Genomic DNA, 22,107 nt, shown 5'->3' on the forward strand with positions numbered 1-22,107 from the left:
TTGTGTTGCAATCATAACAACTTGAAGTTTACACAGAAAGCAATCAGATCTGTACATTATAATTAGATTTCTGATAAAAATCATCAAAATGTTCCTGAATGTTGTTTCACAAGCATCCCAAAGTAAATACTGAGTTCCTATATCTCACAGTGAATGTGTGGCCCATTTAAGAATTATAATTTGAAGTGGATCATCAGCCCTAGAAGTAAGTGTCAGTAGGGGCAAAGGTAGGAACCAGCATTATTAACTGTTGACTGTACATTGAAAACTACTGGTATATTCTTTGGAAAGACTCTTGCAGCTATACAGTTTAGTCAAATATAAGCATATAGTAATAAAGAGCTAAATTAAATCATGTAGACTATTAAAATAGTGCTAACCCTCAATGAGTTAGCATTCATTTGAAGATTACAAGGCATTTTGGTGACAGTACATCTATTAACGTATTTCTTCATATCACATGAGAAAAACCAAAAGATACTGAGATAAGCATTTTTAATCTCCTTATAGAGACAGGAAAGGGGCTTAAATGGGGAAAATTGTTTGTAGTAAATTGTTGCTAAAGAGCAGAACAAGTTTCCCTCCAAGCTTGCTGATTTCAAAGTCTGCCTTTCGTTGCCCTGCTGTTTTCGTTTGTGTATTTTCAGCTTAACCACTATTGGGTACTAGACGTACACACGAGTGATGTAGGAAAAAGCAATTATATATGTAATTTAGAGACAAACTAGACAATATGATCAAATAAGCGATAGGGAAAAAACTTGTGATTGAAAGACCAAAAATGGTTCAATACCATCAAGAACTCACTGCTGGCTATGACCACTCAGGACGAAATTAGATGAACACTCTCTGTTCTAGTTTGCTAGCTGCCGGAATGCAATATACCAGCAATGGGATGGCTTTTAGAAAGGGGAAGTTAATCAGATGCTAGTTTACAGTTCCAAGACTGAGGAAATGTCCCAGTTAAGACTACTCTATAGAAATGACCAATGTAAGGCATCCAGGGAAAGATATCTTGGTTCAAGAAGGCCAATGAAGTTCAGGGTTTCTCTCTCAAGTGGAAGGGCACGTGGCAAACACGGTGTCATCTGCTAGCTTCCTCTCCTGGCTTCCTGTTTCATGAAGCTCCCTGGGAGGCATTTTCCTTCTTCTTCATTGCCCTACCTCAATCCTGCTGTGCATTGGAAGGTCATAAGGCATTTGGTGACAGGGCATCTAGTAACATATCTCTTTGTATTTCATTAGAAAAACCAAAGGATTATGAGAAAAGTATTATTATCCCCATTGTAGAATAGAATACTGGAGCTTAAATGGGGTAAGGTTTTTGTTCCAGAATAGATTAGTAAAGGACAAGCCAGTTTAAACCCAAGCTTGCTAACTGCTTCGCCCACAGTACAGGCATTGGAGCTGGGGGAAAGAACACTTGAGACCTTCTGTGACTCTAAAGATTCTGGAAGATGCCACCCAGCCTGAGTTAGGAGCTGGTCTCCAGCAGGAAACAATGAATCCAACACCCACAGAGAAGAAGATATGTCAGACACACAGAACTTTTTAAACATTTTTGATGGAACAGAATGGCATTTTATTGTACACAATATTTGAAATAGCTGGAATTTACAAGCTTTATTGAGTTTGAATCAATTAGATAGACACATTAAGAGGTTACATGAAGATAAGCATCAGGGGAAATTGAATAATTAACAGGAAGAGGGCATGTAAAATGTTACAATTTAACTGAATTTTTTTCTGATCTAAATGCTTCATCTTATAACAAACAATGTAGTAAAATCACTAACAGAGTGGAATCAAAGCACAACAAAGCTTAACTATGTACATACATATATTACATTAAGACTGTGTATTCATGGAAATCATAGAAAATAAAAAGGACCACAGTGAGAAATCAATGACATTCATAGATTTTGCAGGTGATTTTAATCTGATTCATCACTGCTGAAGTAAGAGCTGTCGCAGTATTCGGCCGTGTAAAGGAATTTATGAATGATTGGGTTCATCTTTGGTACCCAATGTCTTGGAACCAGGTATGTTGAAAGGTTAAATAAATCCACGAATACCTTGTACCTGTCACTGGAAAAGCACACACACATATATATATATGCAGACATTTTAGATACATTAACATGAAATATTTACAAACACTTTTCCATAAATAATAAGTACTCGATATGTATATTATATGCCATCTCTACTATACTAACAATTAGGTAATATTAGTGTTAAGATTGCCTAGTTCTTATTTCATTAAAGTTTGAGGGCATAAAACAGTATTATATGTGTGGTGGTTACAGACCAGTCTTGTCTAGCTTGCAACCCAGAGTCTTATTATCACGCCGCCTTCATAAAGATAAGGGTGTGTTCTCCTTTCTAGCTTTTAAAGGCTGACATGCAAAATAATAAATTTAAAGCTCATCAAGTCAATCATTGGAATATACTTTCCAAGCGCAAGGTAGCTGACCCATAACTGCCATGAATGGATCAATAAATTGAAATAAGACCTTAGATTTATAATTTCTGTAAAAATGAATCTGACTTCAAAATCGTTTGTACGTTTGGTAGTCACGAAAGAACATGTGTCTTGGAAGTCAAATAATGCTGCATTTCTAATTCTGGTTCTGTCACGTAAACCTGTGTCACCTAGAGCAAATTATTTAAACCCTCAGTGCTCAGCTTTCTAACTGTAAAACAAAAACTGAAGTCTTTCTTCTGGGTCTCAGTGACGATTAAATGAGAACTCTACACTGCATATACTCAGGTTGTGCTAATTTTTCCCACCACCACTCTGTCATGTGTGTTTATTTTGTAACAGATAATCATTATTTATTTCATGCTTACAGAGATTTGCCCAGGGAAAGTGCAAATATACAAAAAGGGTGGAAATTAAAGCCAATGAATTTTATAACTCAGCCATCTGGTAATAAAGCAAAGGATGAAACAATTTGCTGTGGGGAAATAACTAATTTATTCTTGAGCTGATTCTCCGTTCGTCGTGTAAGTTTTTTGAATATGTCTCGATGTATGTTTTGTTTGTTTGTATCTACCTATCATCCATAAACCTGCCATTTATCTAGCATATTGTGACTATTAAAATAATAAGGAATAAAAATAGCCTAGAAAATTCTTTAGCATGTTTTAAGAGCTCAATAAATGTTGACCTCTTTCCTTCTAAGCATTATGAAAAAGACACTCTTTGCAATAGATGGGCATAGATTTTATCACATAGAAGAATCATTTCAGGAAACAAGAAACTACTCTTTGGCTGTGTCATTCATCTGGCCAAGACAACGTTAGTGGAACTAATAACTACGATTTAAATTGAATCAAATTATTAAGACAGAATGACCTGAACACATTTCTGCCTAGATGTAAAAACTATTATCTCCTTCGTTCTTCACGGGTCACCAGCTATTGGTGGCCTCTATTCCTTTCATCACAGAGTCAAATCAATGAGTCTCAATAATTAATGATTGTGTACCACGGCCCCCAAAGCTTCCAGATAGAATAGCTTACTACTCATGTTGCAAGCGGTTCAGACAGGAGCGACTATAGATGCCTTCTCAGCGATAATGCATGTGCATACAGAAAAGCAGGGCATTTCTGATTTCTGCCAAGGTCACAGGGGGGAGTTCCCCATCTCACCTCACGGTTGAACGCAGATACTGGTATCCTGAGGACCCGCCGGTGCCAGCTTTGCTGCCCAGCATTCTGTGTACCATGCACACGTGGTTATCTAGCAAAACACACACACACATCGATTGCAAGAATATTTTTCTGCCATTGGTTCCATGATACTCTACGAACAAGGGGCTGGTAATGATTATTGCTTAGAGCAAAAGCTGACACCTTATCAGGTAACCATATGGAAGGTTGTCCTGTGAGAGCCAGCTGGGACCCTTAGGTTGCCCGGCCCCCCACTGGGTCCAGGCTACATGCATTTTACTCCATCTCTCATTACCTTTAGCCTGTGAACACAGGAGGAAAGAGCAAGGTCACATCAGCACTTTCCTGAGCCCTGAGCACTTTTCCCTTCTTGGGTCCTTTCCTCCATAAAAAAAAAAATGTAGTCGACTAAAATTTTATTTTATTACTGCATTGACACAAAGATGCATATATGAACATCACTTCCTTCCACCTCAAAGTTTTCATTTTTCCGCCTGAGTTTGAAATAAAATATTTGCATTGGTCCCCAGAAGTACTGGAGCCCTATAAGCACTGTGCTAGGATAAGTTGGTCTGCTGGATAAGTCGGCCAAGGGGACGGTAGTTGCCAGGCTGATTCTAAAAATCAGCTCAAAGCATGCACACAAGGGAGGAAGGAAGGAAGAGGGAGGGAGGTCAGATAGAAGAAAAAGAGGAGAAAAGGAGTAGGATATGGGGGTGGGGGGGTGGAACTCACATCTCCATTTGGTCATTAGTGTGTCTATGTCCATAAGAGAAGTCAGCAACTGAAAAGGGACCTGGAACCTAGGCTCTTCCCTAAAAGGGAAAAAAATAAGAAATATATTCAAGTAAAGCCAGTGTGGCAGAGCATGAATTTTTAGTAGTTGGCCCTGGAAGCAAATGGCAACTGTGCCTCTTAGAAGTTGTGCGGTTCTGGAGTTACCCTCTCAGTCCCAGGTTCCTTTAACAAATGGACGTAATAGTACTCAGTTTGCAGGATGTGTGCAAAGACTCTAGAATGTTCCACGTAATATACGTGAATTAACCAGAGTTGCACTGAACAACGATTCCCACTAAAAGGCAGATATATATATACACATCTCAGAAGTTTTCCCAGCTATGTATCGAGAGTCAGCACATTTCTTCAACTCAAATACATTCAACTCTTTGACTCTCTCAGTCCATTTCCATTTGGGACATAACATCTTGAGTGGCACATTAGGAAAGGTTTAGGAAAAGAGACTCAAAAGATTCTGTCCTGTTCCCATTCTGAAGAAACAGATTTGTAGAGGATTAAAATGAAATAAATAAGGAAGTAAGGACTAACCAGGAAACAAAGGCATTTGAAGCCCTTTGGCTGGCGTGTTCAACATTGTTCTAAGGCATTTAATTCGTGAAATTTCTTACACACATGAAGTGAGGGGCCATTTGAGGGACACCTCAAACATTTTAGACAACAGGCAATTTTACTTGAAATTGCTGAATATGCAAAACAAATGTTTATAAGGTGATTTCACTCTGTCTAGTCTATTTTTATTTTATAAAACCAGGTGAGTGCTAGAGCATCTTTCAATGACAAAACACATTGCCTGATTGGAGTTTCTGAGGGAGATTAAACTTAACAACTTAATGTCATGCAATACCCTATGGAATTTAATAAAAATAGACATTTGAATATTTTTTATGCATGTTTGTGATTTTTGCCCACCAAAATGGTAACCTCAGTACTAGTTATTGTCTAAGTTTTCTTCCAGAGCTAAAAGGATGAAACTCTGGTTGTAATTCGTTAAGCTTTGTTCTTTGTCTATTACCTATCTCTTTGCCCTCAATTTTCATATCCATGTCTCCTCTTCTGCCTTAATTTACCTGTAAAAATATATCATCAACGCCCCCTGAAGTGCTCTGTAGGACAATCGTCTCTCACCTGCAAAACACATAGTGAGTTTTAGTTTAAGAAGTAATTTAGAGCAGTCATATTAATTTTAGTACCATTACCACAAATAAATAAATGTTTCACACAGTTTTAGAAAATGATATAAATTTTATTTTAAAAGTTATCGCTTAACTTGCCCTTTGAAACTTATTATTTAAAATATTATTTTAACATTGGATTTACAAAGATAACCTAAATATATATGTGCATGTATATATATAAACATATATGTATATGTTTATGTGTACACACACACTAAATTCTCAAACCCTTTAAAAGTCATTTTTAGGAAAATCTGATATAGAAAGTACTTAATTTGCAAAATAAATCTTAAGTGTGCTTTATTCATTTTTCCAAAAAACTTTAAACAGGATAATTTCAAGTTTCATTTGAAAAGTAGCATTCTCTATTTCACTTGGAGTTAGTTTGGTTAGCTTCATGTTTGGTTGGCTTCATTTATTATATAAAATTTCATGCGTGTGTTCTTAGGAAAGACCTTTCATATACTTGTAGGGAAACAAGATTTCGCCTTTCTTTAATGAGAACAGTTTTCATTCTGTTTTCCTCAAGTAAGATTTGATTAGCATATAAAATTATCTTTTGAATTCGCACGCATATATTCCAGGGAAAGGATACTCAGAATTAAATACCTACCTTTACTAAGTAGATGTTCATGACGTTTCTCATCAAACAAGGACAGTAACACCTCCTTCTGCTTTTGAAATTCAGACATTTGTTCCTCTTTCTCCTCTGACTCTACCTTAGCCTTTGGAGAAAATGCTGCATTAGTATTTCCCAGAGAAAGAATAGATTCTTACTTTAGAAAACTTGATCTATGAGAAATGGACTCCTCAGTTACAGAAAGGGCCTACCATACCGTCTAATATTATGAATTAGAAATGGATCTTTCACACACTTACTGATTCTCTCCTTTTTATTTGACTTTAAAGAATTAGTGGAGCTCAAATATTCCCTTTATAAATATCATGAGAGATGGACTCGGATGGATAAAATTGAAGGTAACAATAAGTGGTCAATAATGATCAAATTTTAGTCTGGAATTATTTAGTAAAGGAGGCAAAGTATTTCTACTTAAGAAAAGTTAAGAACTCTCGGTCAGAAGAAGAGGTAGCCCTATTGAAATTCTATGTTCAGTATTGCATTATGTTAACACATTTTCTTAGATTATTTCACCCTTATTTTTTTAATACATTTTATGTCATTGATTCCTTTAAGGAAATTCTTAAAGAGAATTTATTTTGCCTGCAATGCATATGCTTGTTACAACACAATTAATTGACCTCAAGCAAATGAATAAATCCAATTATTTTCATTTCAACACAATGACCACATTTTGTGTTAGAAATCTATATGCCTATTTTTGCCTATTAATTATTCATTTGCTCAATAGATAATGAACAGGTGCCATCTGTCATTCTAGATGGTAGAGACACAATTCTGAGAAAAAACTGAGTCTCCTGATCTCATGTGGTGGTTTACAATCTAGTGACAATAAGACATCAAACAGATAATCATCCCAGGTATAAACTACAACCATGGATGATGCTAAGATGGAGCAATATTTGTGTCATAATAACGTATCATACCAAGGAGATCAGGAAAGACCTTCCTGAAAAAATTGTCCCTTGAGTTAATATTTGAAGGATGAGAAGACTACCTTGGAAAGAGACTTCAAGCTCAGAGAACAACAGGCAAGAGGGAAAAAGACAAATTCAAAGTATTAAATACAGTTTAATCAAGCAGGTGTGGTTGGAATAAGGTTGCACCACATGAGATCATGAAAGACCTTCAAAGGCCATGTTAGGATTTTCATCTTTATCCTAAAAACAAAAAGGGAGATATCAAAGGGTTATAAACAAAAGGGAAATGTGATCAGATTTGCATTTTAAAAGGATTACTCTTACTGCTGCTGCTTAGAGAATACAGTGAGATGGAGTCATGTTCGGAAGGCAGGTAGAGAGATTTTATTTCTGTAGTCAAAGTGAAAAACAATGGCAGTCTGGACTTGAGTGGTGGAGGTAGATTAAAGGGAGATAATTGAGACTTATCTTTTAGAGGTAAAATTCTTGGGTTTGGGTGAGAGGAATAAGTGTTTCAGGAAGAGAATCACTCATAAGCCTCTATTTTGCCAAACTAATTGATTTGTAGGAGACAAACTTCTCCCACTTGGTAAAGACCAAGTTGTATGACAGTGGACAGAGGGTGGGCTTTCATAAATTCAATTTTCTCAGTTTCCCTGTAAGAAGACCAAGTAGAATTACGAAATACATTGTTAAATGTGTGATCTGAAATCTAAGGAGACATCCAAGCTAAAGAGAAATCTTTGAGAATTATTGGTGTATTGAGGCAATGATTACAGATTAGATTATCTGGTGTAAAAGTAGAGAAAACGAAAAAAGATCTAAGCCAACGCATTTAGAAAACACACAAGTTACTGGGTTGAGAGAGAAGCATGAGCTTGTAAAGGAGATAGAAAAATAAGGACTAGAGAATTATTGAAACAAATAGTATTGTATCACCAAATCCAAGAAAAAAGAATGTTCAAGAAAGAGTGGGTAGTCATTAGTATTCAATGATGGTGAGAGATCTAGTAAAATGAAGATAAAATTGGCCATTGGATTTTTGAACATGGAGGTTGTGGGTGAATGCTGGGGCTAGATATCAGACTGGAATAGATTTAGGATTAGACAAAGAGGAAGAAATAATCACATTAACTTGTATTCTAAGTTAATATGCTTTAGAAATATTAATCTACTATAATGCTAATAACTTTATGCAGTAGATAATCTTATTTTCTACTCTACTGATGAAAAAAAATGAGGCAGAGAAAAGTTGAATAATTAGATCAGTGCAAACAATTGCTAAGAGTGGAGGTGGGATTTGAACCCATGCAGTATGACTTTAAACAGCATCTCAAGATTCAGAATATAAACTCTTTTAAAAACCTCAGGGGTGAAGAGAGGGTGAAATAATGGCCTATTCCCTGTGGGAAAGGAAGAATTAACGGTATCTCTTAAATGGGAAGAACTTGACATTATCTCCAGGCCAATGGAAAGATCAAATGGGAAAGTGAAAAAATATGGTTAAGTATATTTTTGGGGATTGATCTTATGTGTGTCCGTTTTTTCCCTAGAATTGGTATGATAAGGAATTTTTAGTAGAAATTTAAAAAGATGCAGATAAATCTTAGCTATGTATCACAGACAAAACTTAGCCTGCAGGTAGCTCCTTAATTTAGTATATTTTCCATTGCACATAAATAAAAATTAAGTTAATCATGTAAAATCTTCCAAGCTAACATATTCATGAATGATAAAGGATATAAGAAAAATGAAAGATTAAGAAAAAACACATAGAATGATTAAAATAAAATTCTCAATACTTCTTCCATACCAAACTTATATTTATCCATGGGATCATGAATACCTGAATCCTTATGAATTCCTCTTCCAGGCCTTTTACAGTATTTTTTTCAAACTTTCCCCAGAAGTTAAATCCATGTGGCTCTAAACCTGGTGTTCTTTCCAGCCATGCCTTAAGAAAATAATATTTTCAAGTGATTACCCGGTAAGATTTTAAATATATGGAATACATAATAAATAACATTTATGAAATGTTTTAATTACAAATATTTGACCTTTTCTCACAATTTATGAAACAGCAATTGATTATAATTCATCTTCTCAATCTTTGAGAGAATCATCATTAATAAAGTTTATTCTTCACTTCTAAAGAAATACATGAGTGCAGAAACCCCAAGTTTGTTCTATAAATCTACGAGCATATCTAAACATTGTTTGAATAAGGTCTTCTGGTACTCAAAATACTTTATGGCTTAAGGGCTAAAGGAAATATGCCACCTATAAGCCATAATCTCTCCTAAATGAAGGGACTTTGAATACTTAGTAACCCTGAAATCAAATAACCACACAATTCTTTTAAGATCTCACAAGACTTTAAAAAATAGATATAAAACCCTATTCATGCATGTTTATAGGTTCTCATTTAACCTCATTTTAGGTTCTAAATTAGTTTTGTGAGCCTTTCTCTGTCTTTATAAATCTTTAGATAGAACACCATTTTAAAAATATTTACCTATATTCACATTTATTATATTCAGAGGAATTGAACACAGTATAATTCACTAGAATAAAAGTTTAGTTTGTTCAGCAAAAGTTTTATGAAGGAAATCAAGACCATACAATCCTTATTCATTAATTTACTTTGAAGACACAAATGTCTTCAAGACTCTTAAGAGACACACAAGGAATCTCACTATGAAAGGAAAAATATTCTGAGGAATATCTGCTTAATAATTTGGTTTGATTGAGAAAAAAAATGCCAAACAGGTGGAAATGATAATATGGAATATTCTTTAAAATTACAAGTTATTGAATGATTACTCATATTCAGTTTAAAACTCAGCTAATAAAAAGTAAGGAAGTTTAAGAAGATTGCTTTTAATACAATGAGGAAGTTATTAAATATTAAGAAATAATTAACTCTATAAATATTTCCAAAGTTCTTTAAAAGGCCCTTAACATCTTTAAGATATAAAATAGTTTAATAAATTAAATTTACAAATATAGGTATTTAAAAAATTATTTCTGTTCTTATTTGCAACACATGATCCAATTTTGATATGAATGTTTAAATTCTTATCTACAGAAGCTAAATTAGTAAAACGCATTGAGTTAAACTTTAGAGGATTTGATCATACCTCCACTAGTTGCAGAAGTGATTTTTCCTGCTCAGATTTAAGTAGCAACTCATTATCTTCTCCTCTGAAGTTGTCACGATAATGTCTTCTGTTGTAAGGGACTCTCAAACTCTGAAGAACCCCTATCTTGTTTTCTAATAGACGGAACTGCAGACTCTGGAAGCCCGATGCTGGAGATAAATACTCTCTTTGAGAATAAACGGGAGAAGGAAAGAAGAGAGAGGAAGAGAAAGAGGACATTGTAAATTTCTATAATGATTTCTTTTATTGTGAAAGATTATCAGTTTTGTTCTCTGGGATATCACCAAAAACAGTAGACACACAACCACCTAAGGGCGGACCTAGGATTTGGACTTCAGTAAAACAAACAAAAAAATAACTGCTTAAACATCATTGTTACTGCTAGGCCATCAATCTAAGGTTGGAAAGTTTACATAGTTTGTGAAATATAACACGCGTGCGTCATTTGAATGCTAAATTTGCTTCCAAGATAAAGAGAGATGGGTATACTGGGTAATTATCTTTTAATTCCTCGTTGCTAAAACGTTCTTTATAAGATTTATTCAACCCTACTCCAAAATTATATTCTTGAGCACTATCATTAATCTAAATACTTAGATTAACCCAACAAGATAACACAAATAAAATGTGTGGAATATAACCCAACACATAATATAGGCACTCAAAAAATGCTAACAGTCTCATCCCCAACAACCTCCCAAACTTTTACAACCTTGTAAATCTCTTTCATAAAATTGGTTCTAAGATTTCATGTCTTAAAATCCTCCTCAAAGGAATTCTACCACTTCTCCATTGATCTTCAAAAATGTTGGGGATATTGCCAGTTATATTATATAATGTACCTGTTATAGAGTTTCTTAAGAAAATTGCTTCACAAATTTTAGTAAAAGCTTTTTCTTTTCTGAGGAGATATATGATACATGGAAAGACAGATACAGATATTGTGCTGGTTTGAAATGACGTATGTACCCTAGAAAAGCCATGTTTTAATCCTAATCCCATTTTGTAAAGGCAGCCATTTCTTATAATCCCTATTCAGTACTGCATGCCTGAAACTGTAATTAGATCATCTCCCTGGAGATGTGATTTAATAAGAGTGGTTGTTAAACTGGATTAGGTAGAGGTGTGTCTACACCCATTTGGGTGGGTCTTGATTAGTTTCTGGAGTCCTATAAAAGAGGAAACATTTTGGAGAATGAGAGATTCAGAGAGAGCAGAGCAGAACGACACAGCCATGAGAAGCAGAGTCCACCAGTCAGTGACCTTTGGAGATGAAGAAGAAAAACGCCTCCCGGGGAACTTCATGAAACAGGAAGCCAGGAGAAGAAGCTAGCAGATGATACCATGTCCACCATGTGCCCTTTCAGATGAGAGAGGAACCCTGATCGTGTTCACCATGTGCCTTTCCAGATGAGAGAGAAATTCTGACTGTGTTTGCCATGTGCCCTTTCACTTGAGAGAGATACCCTGAACTTCATCGACCTTCTTGAACAAAGGTATCTTTCCCTGGATGCCTTTGAATGGATATTTCTATAGACTTGTTTTAATTGGGACATTATTTTGACCTTAGAACTGTAAACTAGCGACTTATTAAATTCCCTTTTTTAAAAGCCATTCCGTTTCTGGTATACTGCATTCCGGCAGCTCACAAACTAGAACAGATAATATGTATGACAATGAACATATGTCATTACTTAATTCCATTTGGCTTTGGTTTCCTTGAAATTTAGAAATAGATTCTATGATTCAATCCATAAATTATACCCACACCTTTGACTGACATGCTTCTATAGATATCACTCCTGTTTCCTTTGTATTTTTTCATTTAAAGTTTTTTATTTAATTACTTTTGTTGTTAGTAACTTCAGTCATTTTGGTAAATTGTCTAAGATCTTTTCTTTAGAGAAAAACAGAGCATATGATGAATTGAAATGAATCAATCGCACCGTGCCAGTAAGTAAAAATGAATGGTATGATGTTCTTAGTTTCTTAGAGAGTTTGCAATTAAAGACCCCCCCAATGCTCATAGCATCAAAGTATGCCTAGTTAGACATTCTCCTCAGGTCACTTCACACTCTTTCTCCTTTGTCCCCACCAGAATGAAAAGCTCAATGCCATTGCTTTTAGAAAAGACAAAAGCCACAGATATGCACCTGAAATCATTGAAGTCCAACGCTGTCATTGTTTCCAGAACGGAAAACTGCTGTACCAGGAGCTTAAGAATCACTGCCACCCGGTGCATCCGCGTCACAACCTTAAGCATATTCCTTTCATCCCTGACCTGAGGGTCAAGAAATAAAATTCTGAGCAATCAATCCTGATTTCTAGAAGCTGCAAAGTCAATTGCAAATAGCAAGGCATGCCTATTAATTTTCTCTCTATTTTAAAGCGGCACATTGGACCTAATTTGCTGAGGTAATAGCAACTCTGAAGTGTGTGCAAGAGATGTCTGCACAATCAGAATCACTTTTCTTCTTTAAAAATAACAAATTATACTTATATAAGTATATATAACTTGTATGTGAATTGGAGGAAAATTCTGGAACACAATTCCCACTCATTTCAAAGCACATTTCTCTCTTGGTTTTCCTTCAAAGAATAAAGGTCAAGGTAGCATAGGAACTTCTGGGTAGGGGTTAAGCAACATCTGAATAAATGGGCTCTTCAATTTAGGGACAAAGGTGCCATTAATGTAAATGGAAACTGTTGTCACAGACCTGGGAAAGGCATTATCTGTGCCTCCCTATTTCCTTTTTTCCAAACCTCTTGGAGGAGAGACTCTGAGTCAGAGCTGGAAAGGGTGTGAGAAGAGGCTGAGAGTGTAGTTTGAACTTCTCCACTTGGCTGAAGCGCTTCTCTTCTTTCTGCCCCCTCTGTCCTACAGGTACTTTTCTTCCTTTTTCTCCTCTTTTTCTTCTTCCTTCTACTCTTTCTCCACTACAGCTTTCTCTTCTTTTTTTCACTTTCTTATCGCGCTCCTCCTTCCATAGCTAAGACTTTCACTAGCACTCATTCGAAATACAATTCTGGTACCTTGTGTCAATTCACTAGCTGGCAATCTAATCATTGTTTCTAAAAATATTTTTCAGAGAAAAGAACATTTGAGTTCTAAACAAGGGGCTTGAAAAATGAAATTTGAAAGAATGCTGAAAGCAATGTCATACTGTAGGGTAGAAATGGCAATGAGAAAATCTGACTAAAACCTTTGGAAACTCAGAATGATATTTTCATTATTAGGTAATAATCTCACCATTTGATGTTAGATTTCTAAATTTTGTTCATTGCTACATATTTCCTAGATTCTTAAAAAAAAAAAAAAGAAGTACATAACCAATAACATGGCATGATAACTTACATGGCCATTCTGAAAGAGCTCTCGAACAGAATCCAATTCCCAGAGGATTTGCTTAAACCAAAGTTCATAAGCTGTAATAAAAAAATCCATCGTCAGTGGGAAAGTTAGAGACCTTGAGACTTAAATTGTATAACATGCACGATGGCACACTGAAAGAGAAAAGAAAATGAAACTTTAAAATCAATAAAGGCTAATACAGACCTATTTTTATGACAGAAATAAATATTTAAAATATTTATCTAAATATTTATTTAATAGCTTCCTTTTATTGAATGTTTGAAGATGCCAAGTACATTCTCTATATGGTTTATGCTCATTATTACAATGCTTATTCCTCTCCATGCACTTATCATTAATATCTTGTCAGGATAAATCACACAGCCCAGTTCTAACTCTTCAAACGGAAGGTGGAAATATGCGGAGAAGCAGAAATGATACTCAACTTCAGCTATAAACTGAAAAATCAGTATTCCCCAAACTAAGTGAGAGACTTTGAAATTTCGAAAGCTAATTTATTTAAAATGCAATGTTTTGGTTTTTTTGTGTGTGTGCCTAGCAATTTATGGGCTCAGCACAAATGGGAAAGTGGCCAGTTACTACTGGTAAAATAATAACAGCAAATCTGGCTAATTCTCAAGGGCAGATTTATTTATTTATTCATTGCAGTTGACCTCACATTATTCATTGTAGCTTCTTTCCCAAAACTGAATGCTAACAAGGCATTTCTATGGAAGGATTTAAGCTGGGCTTTTCTCTCTGGGTTTGCTTTTCCCTTTCACATCTAAACAATACAATTGTTATTGAAGAAAAGTGATGAAGCCTGGCATATCGGGAGAAGCATGGCTGGACTCAATCCACCTGTAGTTACTAACAACGTCATCTGTGATGAAAAACTTAATTTTCCTGAAATTCGGTTGATTCATATGCAAAATGGTCGAACAGTTGTCCACCTACAAGCAAAAGCCTATGAAACAAAATCTTAGGATTTGTGATACTATGATATACGTTTGTTACTAAATCATTCACAAGGCATAAAATGGTTCTCCTCCTAGGCTTGTCCTCCCCATACAATTGCAGCTGTTTACCAATTAAGGACTTGGTCATATCCACCTAATTCCTCTCAGTACCTAAGGAAGTGTTTGGCATAAAGTGAACATGTGATTATTTCACGATTAAGTGAATTTAACGTCCAATATAGTTATTAGATGAACATGGTAAGTCAACAGTTACAGAGATCTCGAGTGCATCCAATTAGAAACTATCACATAGGTAAAAGCTACATTTCTCTATTAATTACAGGAATCCCATTATAACCTTACATTGTGTTTAAGGAGACTTTATAGTGAGCTTATTTTCATACTTGGGCAAAGAGAAAATCAAATATTTGCCCAACAGTTTTGTTTTGTTTTGCATGCTGTATGACAGGTTCACATTTCATTCTTTTTCTATCTGAGTTTCCTGTTACCGCGGCACCATTTGTTGAATTTTTTGTTTTCTTGTTTTATCTTTCTTTCTTTGCTTGTTTGTTTGTTTTGGGAAGTGCATGAGCTAGGAATCGAACCCAGGTCTCCCACATAACAGGAGAGAATTTACTGAACTACCCTTGCACTCCTACTAATCAGTTTTTGTTTTTGTTTTTTTTGGGGGGGATGCATGGTCTGGGAATCAAACCCACGTCTCCTGCATGGAAGGTGAGCATTTCACCACTGAACCACCTGTGTACCCTAAAATTACAGTATTGCCTGATTTTTTTTTTTTTTTTTTTTTGCACCTGGGCAGGATCTGGGAATCGAACCCAGGTCTCTGACATGGCAGGTGAGAACTCTGCCACTGAGCCACTGTTGCCCACCCCCAATCAGTTTTTGTAACCTGTTTATTCTGGTTTAACTTTGTGTGGCTAGTTCCATGAGACCCAGGCTAGTCTCATGAGAACTGGCCTATATTTTGTATCTGAAGGATGGCAAGAAAGATTCCTATCATATAACGATAGCTACCATTTGTCATATGCCATGCCTTGGGCTTAGTGCTTCTTAATCAATCTTCACAAGAATGCAACAACTGGGAAGATACAATATTCATCTCCATTTTACAGATGGGAAAATGGAGGTTCTGAGACCTAAGCACTTGTGTAAGTTCATACAGTTTATAAAGGCAGTTGTGTAAATCCCAATCTGAGTTACTCTGCTATGATTCCTCTCCTATTGATTTTTGCCATGGTGTAAGCCAGAAATTCAAAAACAAGCATAAAAATAGAAGGAATTAATTTCCATTTTTATTTCCTTAACTCAAAGGAGCTTATTTCCATCAGTCAGTGAGGCAAGCAAACACTTGATGTAATGAAATGAAGAATCGGGGGGGAAGGTAAGAGGGGTAAGTATGGGCACTGACCAGTATGAATTAATGGGCTGACATACACTGTCAACCCTAGAGTGAATGTTCTTTGTATTCTGATCCTCCTTAAGATACATTTTCATGAGATTTTCAACAAAATTTCAAAGAGCTCAAGGAACCTTCTAAACTCCTAAAGTTCAGTCATGGAACCAGAGGTTAAAAACCACTGCCCAGAGATTAGAAGCTGGAGAAAATAAGCTCACATTGTAGACAAAATGCATAGTCTTGTCTCATAAGAATATGTTAATCCACCAGAAATTTGAATGTTTTGGTTTCTGGAAAATAGTTTTATAAAGTTCCAAGATGAGGAATAGTAATATCTTTAGTTTGAAATTTTGAGGGGAAATTTTTGCAAATGAAAGTTTCCCTTGGAATTAGGGGCAAAGCAAAAGTCCCACATGAACCAATTAGCAGTAAACTAGCATGAAAAAAAACCTTTATAAATCCTAGAAGGAAGTCTTATGAGAACTTATCTGGCAGCAAAGTATTCTCAAGCACTTAAACAAAGGTGGATTTCTTGATTTTTTACCATCTAATAATAAAAAGAATTATAGTAGTTCTCAATATTGATGGGATATATCCATGGAATAGTTTTTCTCCCATCTTTTATGTAACTTACCTTGATGAGTTATGATAAAGAGATGTTCATCATGGATTTTATTTCCTCTTATTTCACTTTGAAGTTCTTGTGCATTCAAAACCTTTTCCAACTTTAACAGAAAAATACAAATGCCATATTGAAATTGCAGAACTTAGTTTTTAAACACTTAAAAAAATAAGTAGATATGCAAAAATATGCAAAGAATTCCCCAAATGCCCAACTTCTTGGGAACCAATCATTTTCTTTGTTGTTGTATGCTGCATGGCAGAGTCACATTTCATTCTGTTTCCGTGTGAGTATCCCCTTATTGCAGCACCATTTGTTGAATTTTTGTTTGCTTGCTTTTTGTTTGTTTGTTTGTTTTTGGGGGAAGTGCATGAGCCAGGAATCGAACCTGGGTCTCCTGCATGGCAGGCAAGAATTCTACCACTGAACTACCCTTGCACCCCAAAACCAATCATTTTATAAAACATTAAAAATAAATTTCTTTAAACATTAAAAATAATTTTTCAAATATTAAAAATAAACCTTTATTAAACATTACACTAATCAAGAAGTAATGTCCCTCTCATCTTATGAAATGAGTATGGTAAAAACTTGGTAATATGCTTAGCTGACTGTGCATCCACCATCCTTTTATTCTCCTAAATGGCCTGTTCTGAAAAACTCTTCTGTTCTTCTTCAGTTCAACCTTAGAACTTGATGCCTCCATCTGTGGAGGCATCAAGGTCTCTAATCATTTCATTTCTTAGAGGAAATAGAAGACAGGCTGAAATTTACTCCAGAATAATTTCCAAATATTTCATTTGTTAATGTGCTTCTTTTATTAACTGATGATTTCAAGAAAACTTTCAGGGTGTCTTCCACATTACTACTTTATTATAAGGGATTTAGAAGAGAACTTCATTCTGCATGTATTTGCAGTTATGTGACCTGGACTTTATTGAACAAGTTGTATTGATACAAGTTGCTCAATGGCCACTCATTATCTACACATTATCTCATCATGTATAATCTTCTACGGACACCCTGAATTTCCTATGCTTACTGCACCTCTTCTGGAGAGATGAATTTTCTTTCATCTGTCTTCTGAATTGGTCAAACAAAAGATGAAAAAACATAAATTTGTATAAAGAGGGATATTGTTAGATCCAGATGTACCTAGACAAATATTTGGTTTCAGAGAGTTCACGTCTTAGAAAAAAATAAACCAACCATGAAAACATCACCTAGCAGATCTTCATGCTAACAGTAGAAGCTGAACTTTGAGCCCTTCACTTACGTGCAGGTAGTTCCCATAGATAAGTCCTCCTTTGCTGGCTCTATTCACACCAGCTTGTGATTTGTCTTCTTCACTATCTTCTGCAGGTTGGTTTCTAAAAACACACCTGCAGATTTAATAAGTGAGAAGAAAAAAATAGAGCTTAAGGAAACACAGGTAAGTAAGAAAATAGAGATCAAAGTTCTTATTGTTCTTTCTGTGTTTTCAGAATAGATCATTTTAAACAAGCAGATAAAGGCTATGGTTTTCAATGCCTTTTAAATTCAGAAATTAAATACTTGGGCTTTCTAAGAGTCTAATCACACTTAGAAGAGCTATAAATACTCACCCAGCATTGTTTCCTAAAAATGGGCACCCACTCATGATCAGGACTCCTGCTGCTTGGAGTGTTTGGAAAGCACAGTAGGTTTGTCTCTTAATGGATAATCAATCTGAACTTCCCAGTGTTCCACAGCGACCTTTTATGTCTCCTCTTCACTCTGCACCAGCCAACCCCGTCTCTGTGTGCATACTGCTAGCAGGGCTCTCACTTCAATTGGTAAAGAAGCTGGTCTCCTGTCAACTTTAAAGTGGATTTATATCACCAACCATTTGTTGGCAACAAGAGTGAGGATATTTGCCAAACCGAATTTACAACATGTTTCAATCCAGAGTAACAAACATCAAGTAAATCAACAGTGGGCAAGTTAAAAAAAAATTAACTATTGCATCACATTAACACATTTAACATTGTGTTAGGATGTTACCAGATGACGAGCTTGTAAAAACCAAGTATTTATTCTCTCTAGATTTGGATATTCTTGTAATTCCTCAAGCAAAAAAAAATGAACTAGGGAGGGAAATTCATTGTCTACTATAGACAAAATCCTTACTTTCATCAGGCCATCTGAGTTCTTCTCACTTAACTCTGATCTAATTATTATCAGGAGCTAAGTTCCTAACACTGTTAGAAATGAAATGGATACTACTAATCTACTGTTGTTCTCCAGTGGGACACCAAGTTCAGGGCAATGGGTAACATCCAGGCTAGAGTTCATCATCCATGGATAATTTTTAAACAATAGTAACCATCGAGTCACAATTCTAAACAATGCTAGTGGTAAGATATTCATCCAAAAATAATAGGTAATTTCTTGCTCTAAGTTCTTTGAGATTGTTTTGAGGACTACTGAGCCAAACAGAAGCCACTACCCTGTCCCTGGCACACCACTGCTACCTGCTAAAACAAACTTTCCCATTTATTGCACCCTCTACAATGGTGGTTTTTCCTATTTCTTTCTTTTTTGCATAATCTACTAAAGTAATCAAGAGTCAAAAACCTTATTTCAATTCTTGGCTCTGTCACTGATTAGCTGCGTGATATGGGAAAACAGATTTAACCTCTGTGCATATCAGCTGCCTTATCAAAAGAAATAAAGGTGTTTCAAATTTAATTTTGAAGCTTCTTATCCACCCTAAAATCCTGATTTTAATACCTGATAATAAGTTATAACACATTTAATGCAATGTTTTACAGACATATAAACAACATGAAAATGCTATGCTATAGGAGAACTGGGAAATTATTGAAACCACATTCTAAAACCTTTATATTTTCTTTGGGTTTTGTTTTTGGTTTGGGCATGGGCAGATTCTGGGAATTGAACCTGGGTCTCTGGCATGGCAGGTGAGAATTCGACCACTGAGCCACCATTGCACCGCCCTCTCTGGGTTTTTACAGATAACCCTTGTAATTGCTCAAACACAGGTCAGTGGACTTTTCTGGAAGAGGGAAGATCATTGTTCTTCGTGGCTAAGAAGCAATGTGTGGAAGCAAGGAATGCCTACCATCTCCTTTCTCTTCTTGGTTGTTCTACTTGGTAAATGTTTATAAGGAATGTAGCTAAGTAGTATAGTCTACTCTCCTTTAAGTCTTTTGGGCTGAGACGTGTCCATCATTTGCTTGTCAGCATACTAGTAAGATTAAGGTGAAAAAGGTTTTTCCTATAAATCAGAGAAAAAATTGCCATCTTAAGAGCAAAAGAGATTTTTGTTAATAGCATTCTTCTTAGATCTCCTGAGTAGTGTCAATTCCATGATTTGCCTTCACAACACGGAAACCAATCACTAAAATATTTGAATTTGGTATATCAGAGCAAAGATAAACTAATCTGAGAATAGCTTGTTCCCTTCACTCAATACGGTAACCGCAATGACAACCTCTCATACACATACATTCTTGTTAATTTTTTGAATAGAAAACATTACCCAATACAATATAATAAATGATATATGTTATGATGTGATATATATGATATGATATATGATATGATATGATATGATATGATATGATATGATATGATATGATATGATATGATATGATATGATATGATATGTTTTGAACCATTTGAAATGGATAACTTTCTAGGTCGTGATTGGGAATTGGTAATTTAATATGGTTCATGCTATTATTACTATTAAAGGGTGGGTAAGTCAGGAAAATTTGCAAAATGCTCAACTAGAAAAGGCTTTTCTTTGAAAAGGAGGAGAAAGATGAATTCTAGTGCTATCAGGAGGATGTTATTTCTGTAAATATTCAACATAATACAATCTCCAATTGTACAAAATTATTACCGTAGAACCAAGATGTTATACCCTTACCCCAGATTGTGTGATTTTTCAAATCTCACTTTCCCACTCAAACATCACAAGATAAATCCAGAGTAAAAAGGTTAAATCCTGGAATCTCTTAAATTCTCCATGCTTTGAGTGACTTCTCTGGCCCTCTACCTATAGTACTCTTACTCATTCTTTAAGCACTGCTCTAGTTTGCTAGCTGCTGGAATGCAATATACTAGAAATGAAATGGTTTTTAAAAAGGGAATTTAATGAGTTGCTAGTTTACAGTTCTAAGATCAAGAAAATGTCCCAATTAAAACAAGTCTATAGAAATGTCCAATTAAAGGCATCCAGGGAAAGATACCTTGGTTCAAGGAGGCCAATAAAGTTCAATGTGTCTCTCTTATCCGAGAAGGCACGTGGTGTACACAGTCATGGTTTCTGTCTCATCTAGAAAGGGCACGTGGCGAGCACAGCATCATCTGCTAGCTTTCTCTCCTGGCTTTCTGTTTCATGAAGCTCCCCGGGAGGCATTTTCCTTCTTCATCTCCAAAGCGCTGGCTGATGGACTCTCTGCTTCGTGGTGCTGCAGCATTCTCTGCTCTCTCTGAATCTCCTTCATTCTCCAAAATGTTCCCTCTTTTATAGGACTCCAGTAACTAATCAAGACCCACCCAAACAGGTGGTGATATATCGTCATCTGATCCAGCTTAACAACCAAGCTTGATTAAATCACATCTCCAGGGAGATGATTTGATTACAGATTCAAACACACAGTATTGAATATTGATTATTCTGCCTTTGTGATATGGGATTTAGATTAAAACATGGCTTTTCTAGGGGACATACATCCTTTCAAACCAGCATAGGCACATTTCAAATAAAAATTCCTTTCCATGATATCGCAAGGTAGAGTAACTTTTCCTCCTCTGTGGTTAAATAAAACTTGATTCGTATGTAATTTTTTAGTTTATCACATTTAATTGTCATCATTAGGTTTTTGCCTGATTTACTCACTAGACTATATTTCCCCTGGACAAGCACAGTGTGTTACTTCTTCTGGAATCTTCTGCACCAACATAGAGCCAGATAACAAGAATAAAGCATGTATTTCTGAACAAAATTAAATGTCCTCTTTGTATCACCCCGTGTCCAGCAGAATGAAAGATAAATTCAAAGACTTAGGTGTCTAATGGAGAAGTAGCATTTTGGTAGCATTTAGTAACATTGGAATAAGTATACATGGGGAGTAGATAAAGAAAGTCAATGGGATTGTTTTAAAGTATGAAACTTCAGGTATCATAGGTAGTAATACATTTATACATAAATCTTGGCTCACTGGCAGGTCAGCTAGTCAACAACTTCTGCTGAGCATCTTCTGCAATTAACTTACTTCTTTCCATTTTGAATTCTCATGAGTCCAAGACTGAATTGGTCACTCCTGAAAATGGTCAAGTACTTGTGAAGCAGTTTTTACAACTGAATGGCAAAACTACAATTAAGAGAAG

General features: G+C 35.6%; 1 protein-coding gene and 1 non-coding gene across 2 annotated transcripts; both read right to left on the reverse strand.

The window, feature by feature from the left end:
* Nucleotides 1-1,566: 1,566 nt before the first annotated feature.
* Nucleotides 1,567-18,555, reverse strand: TDO2 (tryptophan 2,3-dioxygenase). Its single transcript, XM_077139701.1, has 12 exons — nt 18,330-18,555; nt 18,002-18,107; nt 16,738-16,828; nt 13,728-13,798; nt 12,526-12,653; nt 10,352-10,538; nt 9,058-9,165; nt 6,265-6,376; nt 5,544-5,601; nt 4,414-4,493; nt 3,658-3,748; nt 1,567-2,088 (listed from the first exon to the last, which is right to left on the reverse strand). Exons 1-12 carry the CDS (start codon nt 18,362-18,364, stop codon nt 1,935-1,937), a joined length of 1,221 nt encoding a protein of 406 aa, XP_076995816.1. The 5' UTR covers nt 18,365-18,555; the 3' UTR covers nt 1,567-1,934.
* TRNAG-GCC (transfer RNA glycine (anticodon GCC)) lies at nt 17,093-17,163 on the reverse strand. The gene has a single exon. It is a non-coding gene; the product is annotated as a tRNA-Gly (tRNA).
* Nucleotides 18,556-22,107: the final 3,552 nt, after the last annotated feature.

This window comes from Tamandua tetradactyla, chromosome 22 (assembly GCF_023851605.1).
Source record: "Tamandua tetradactyla isolate mTamTet1 chromosome 22, mTamTet1.pri, whole genome shotgun sequence".
In the NCBI taxonomy this organism is placed as follows: Eukaryota; Metazoa; Chordata; class Mammalia; order Pilosa; family Myrmecophagidae; genus Tamandua; species Tamandua tetradactyla.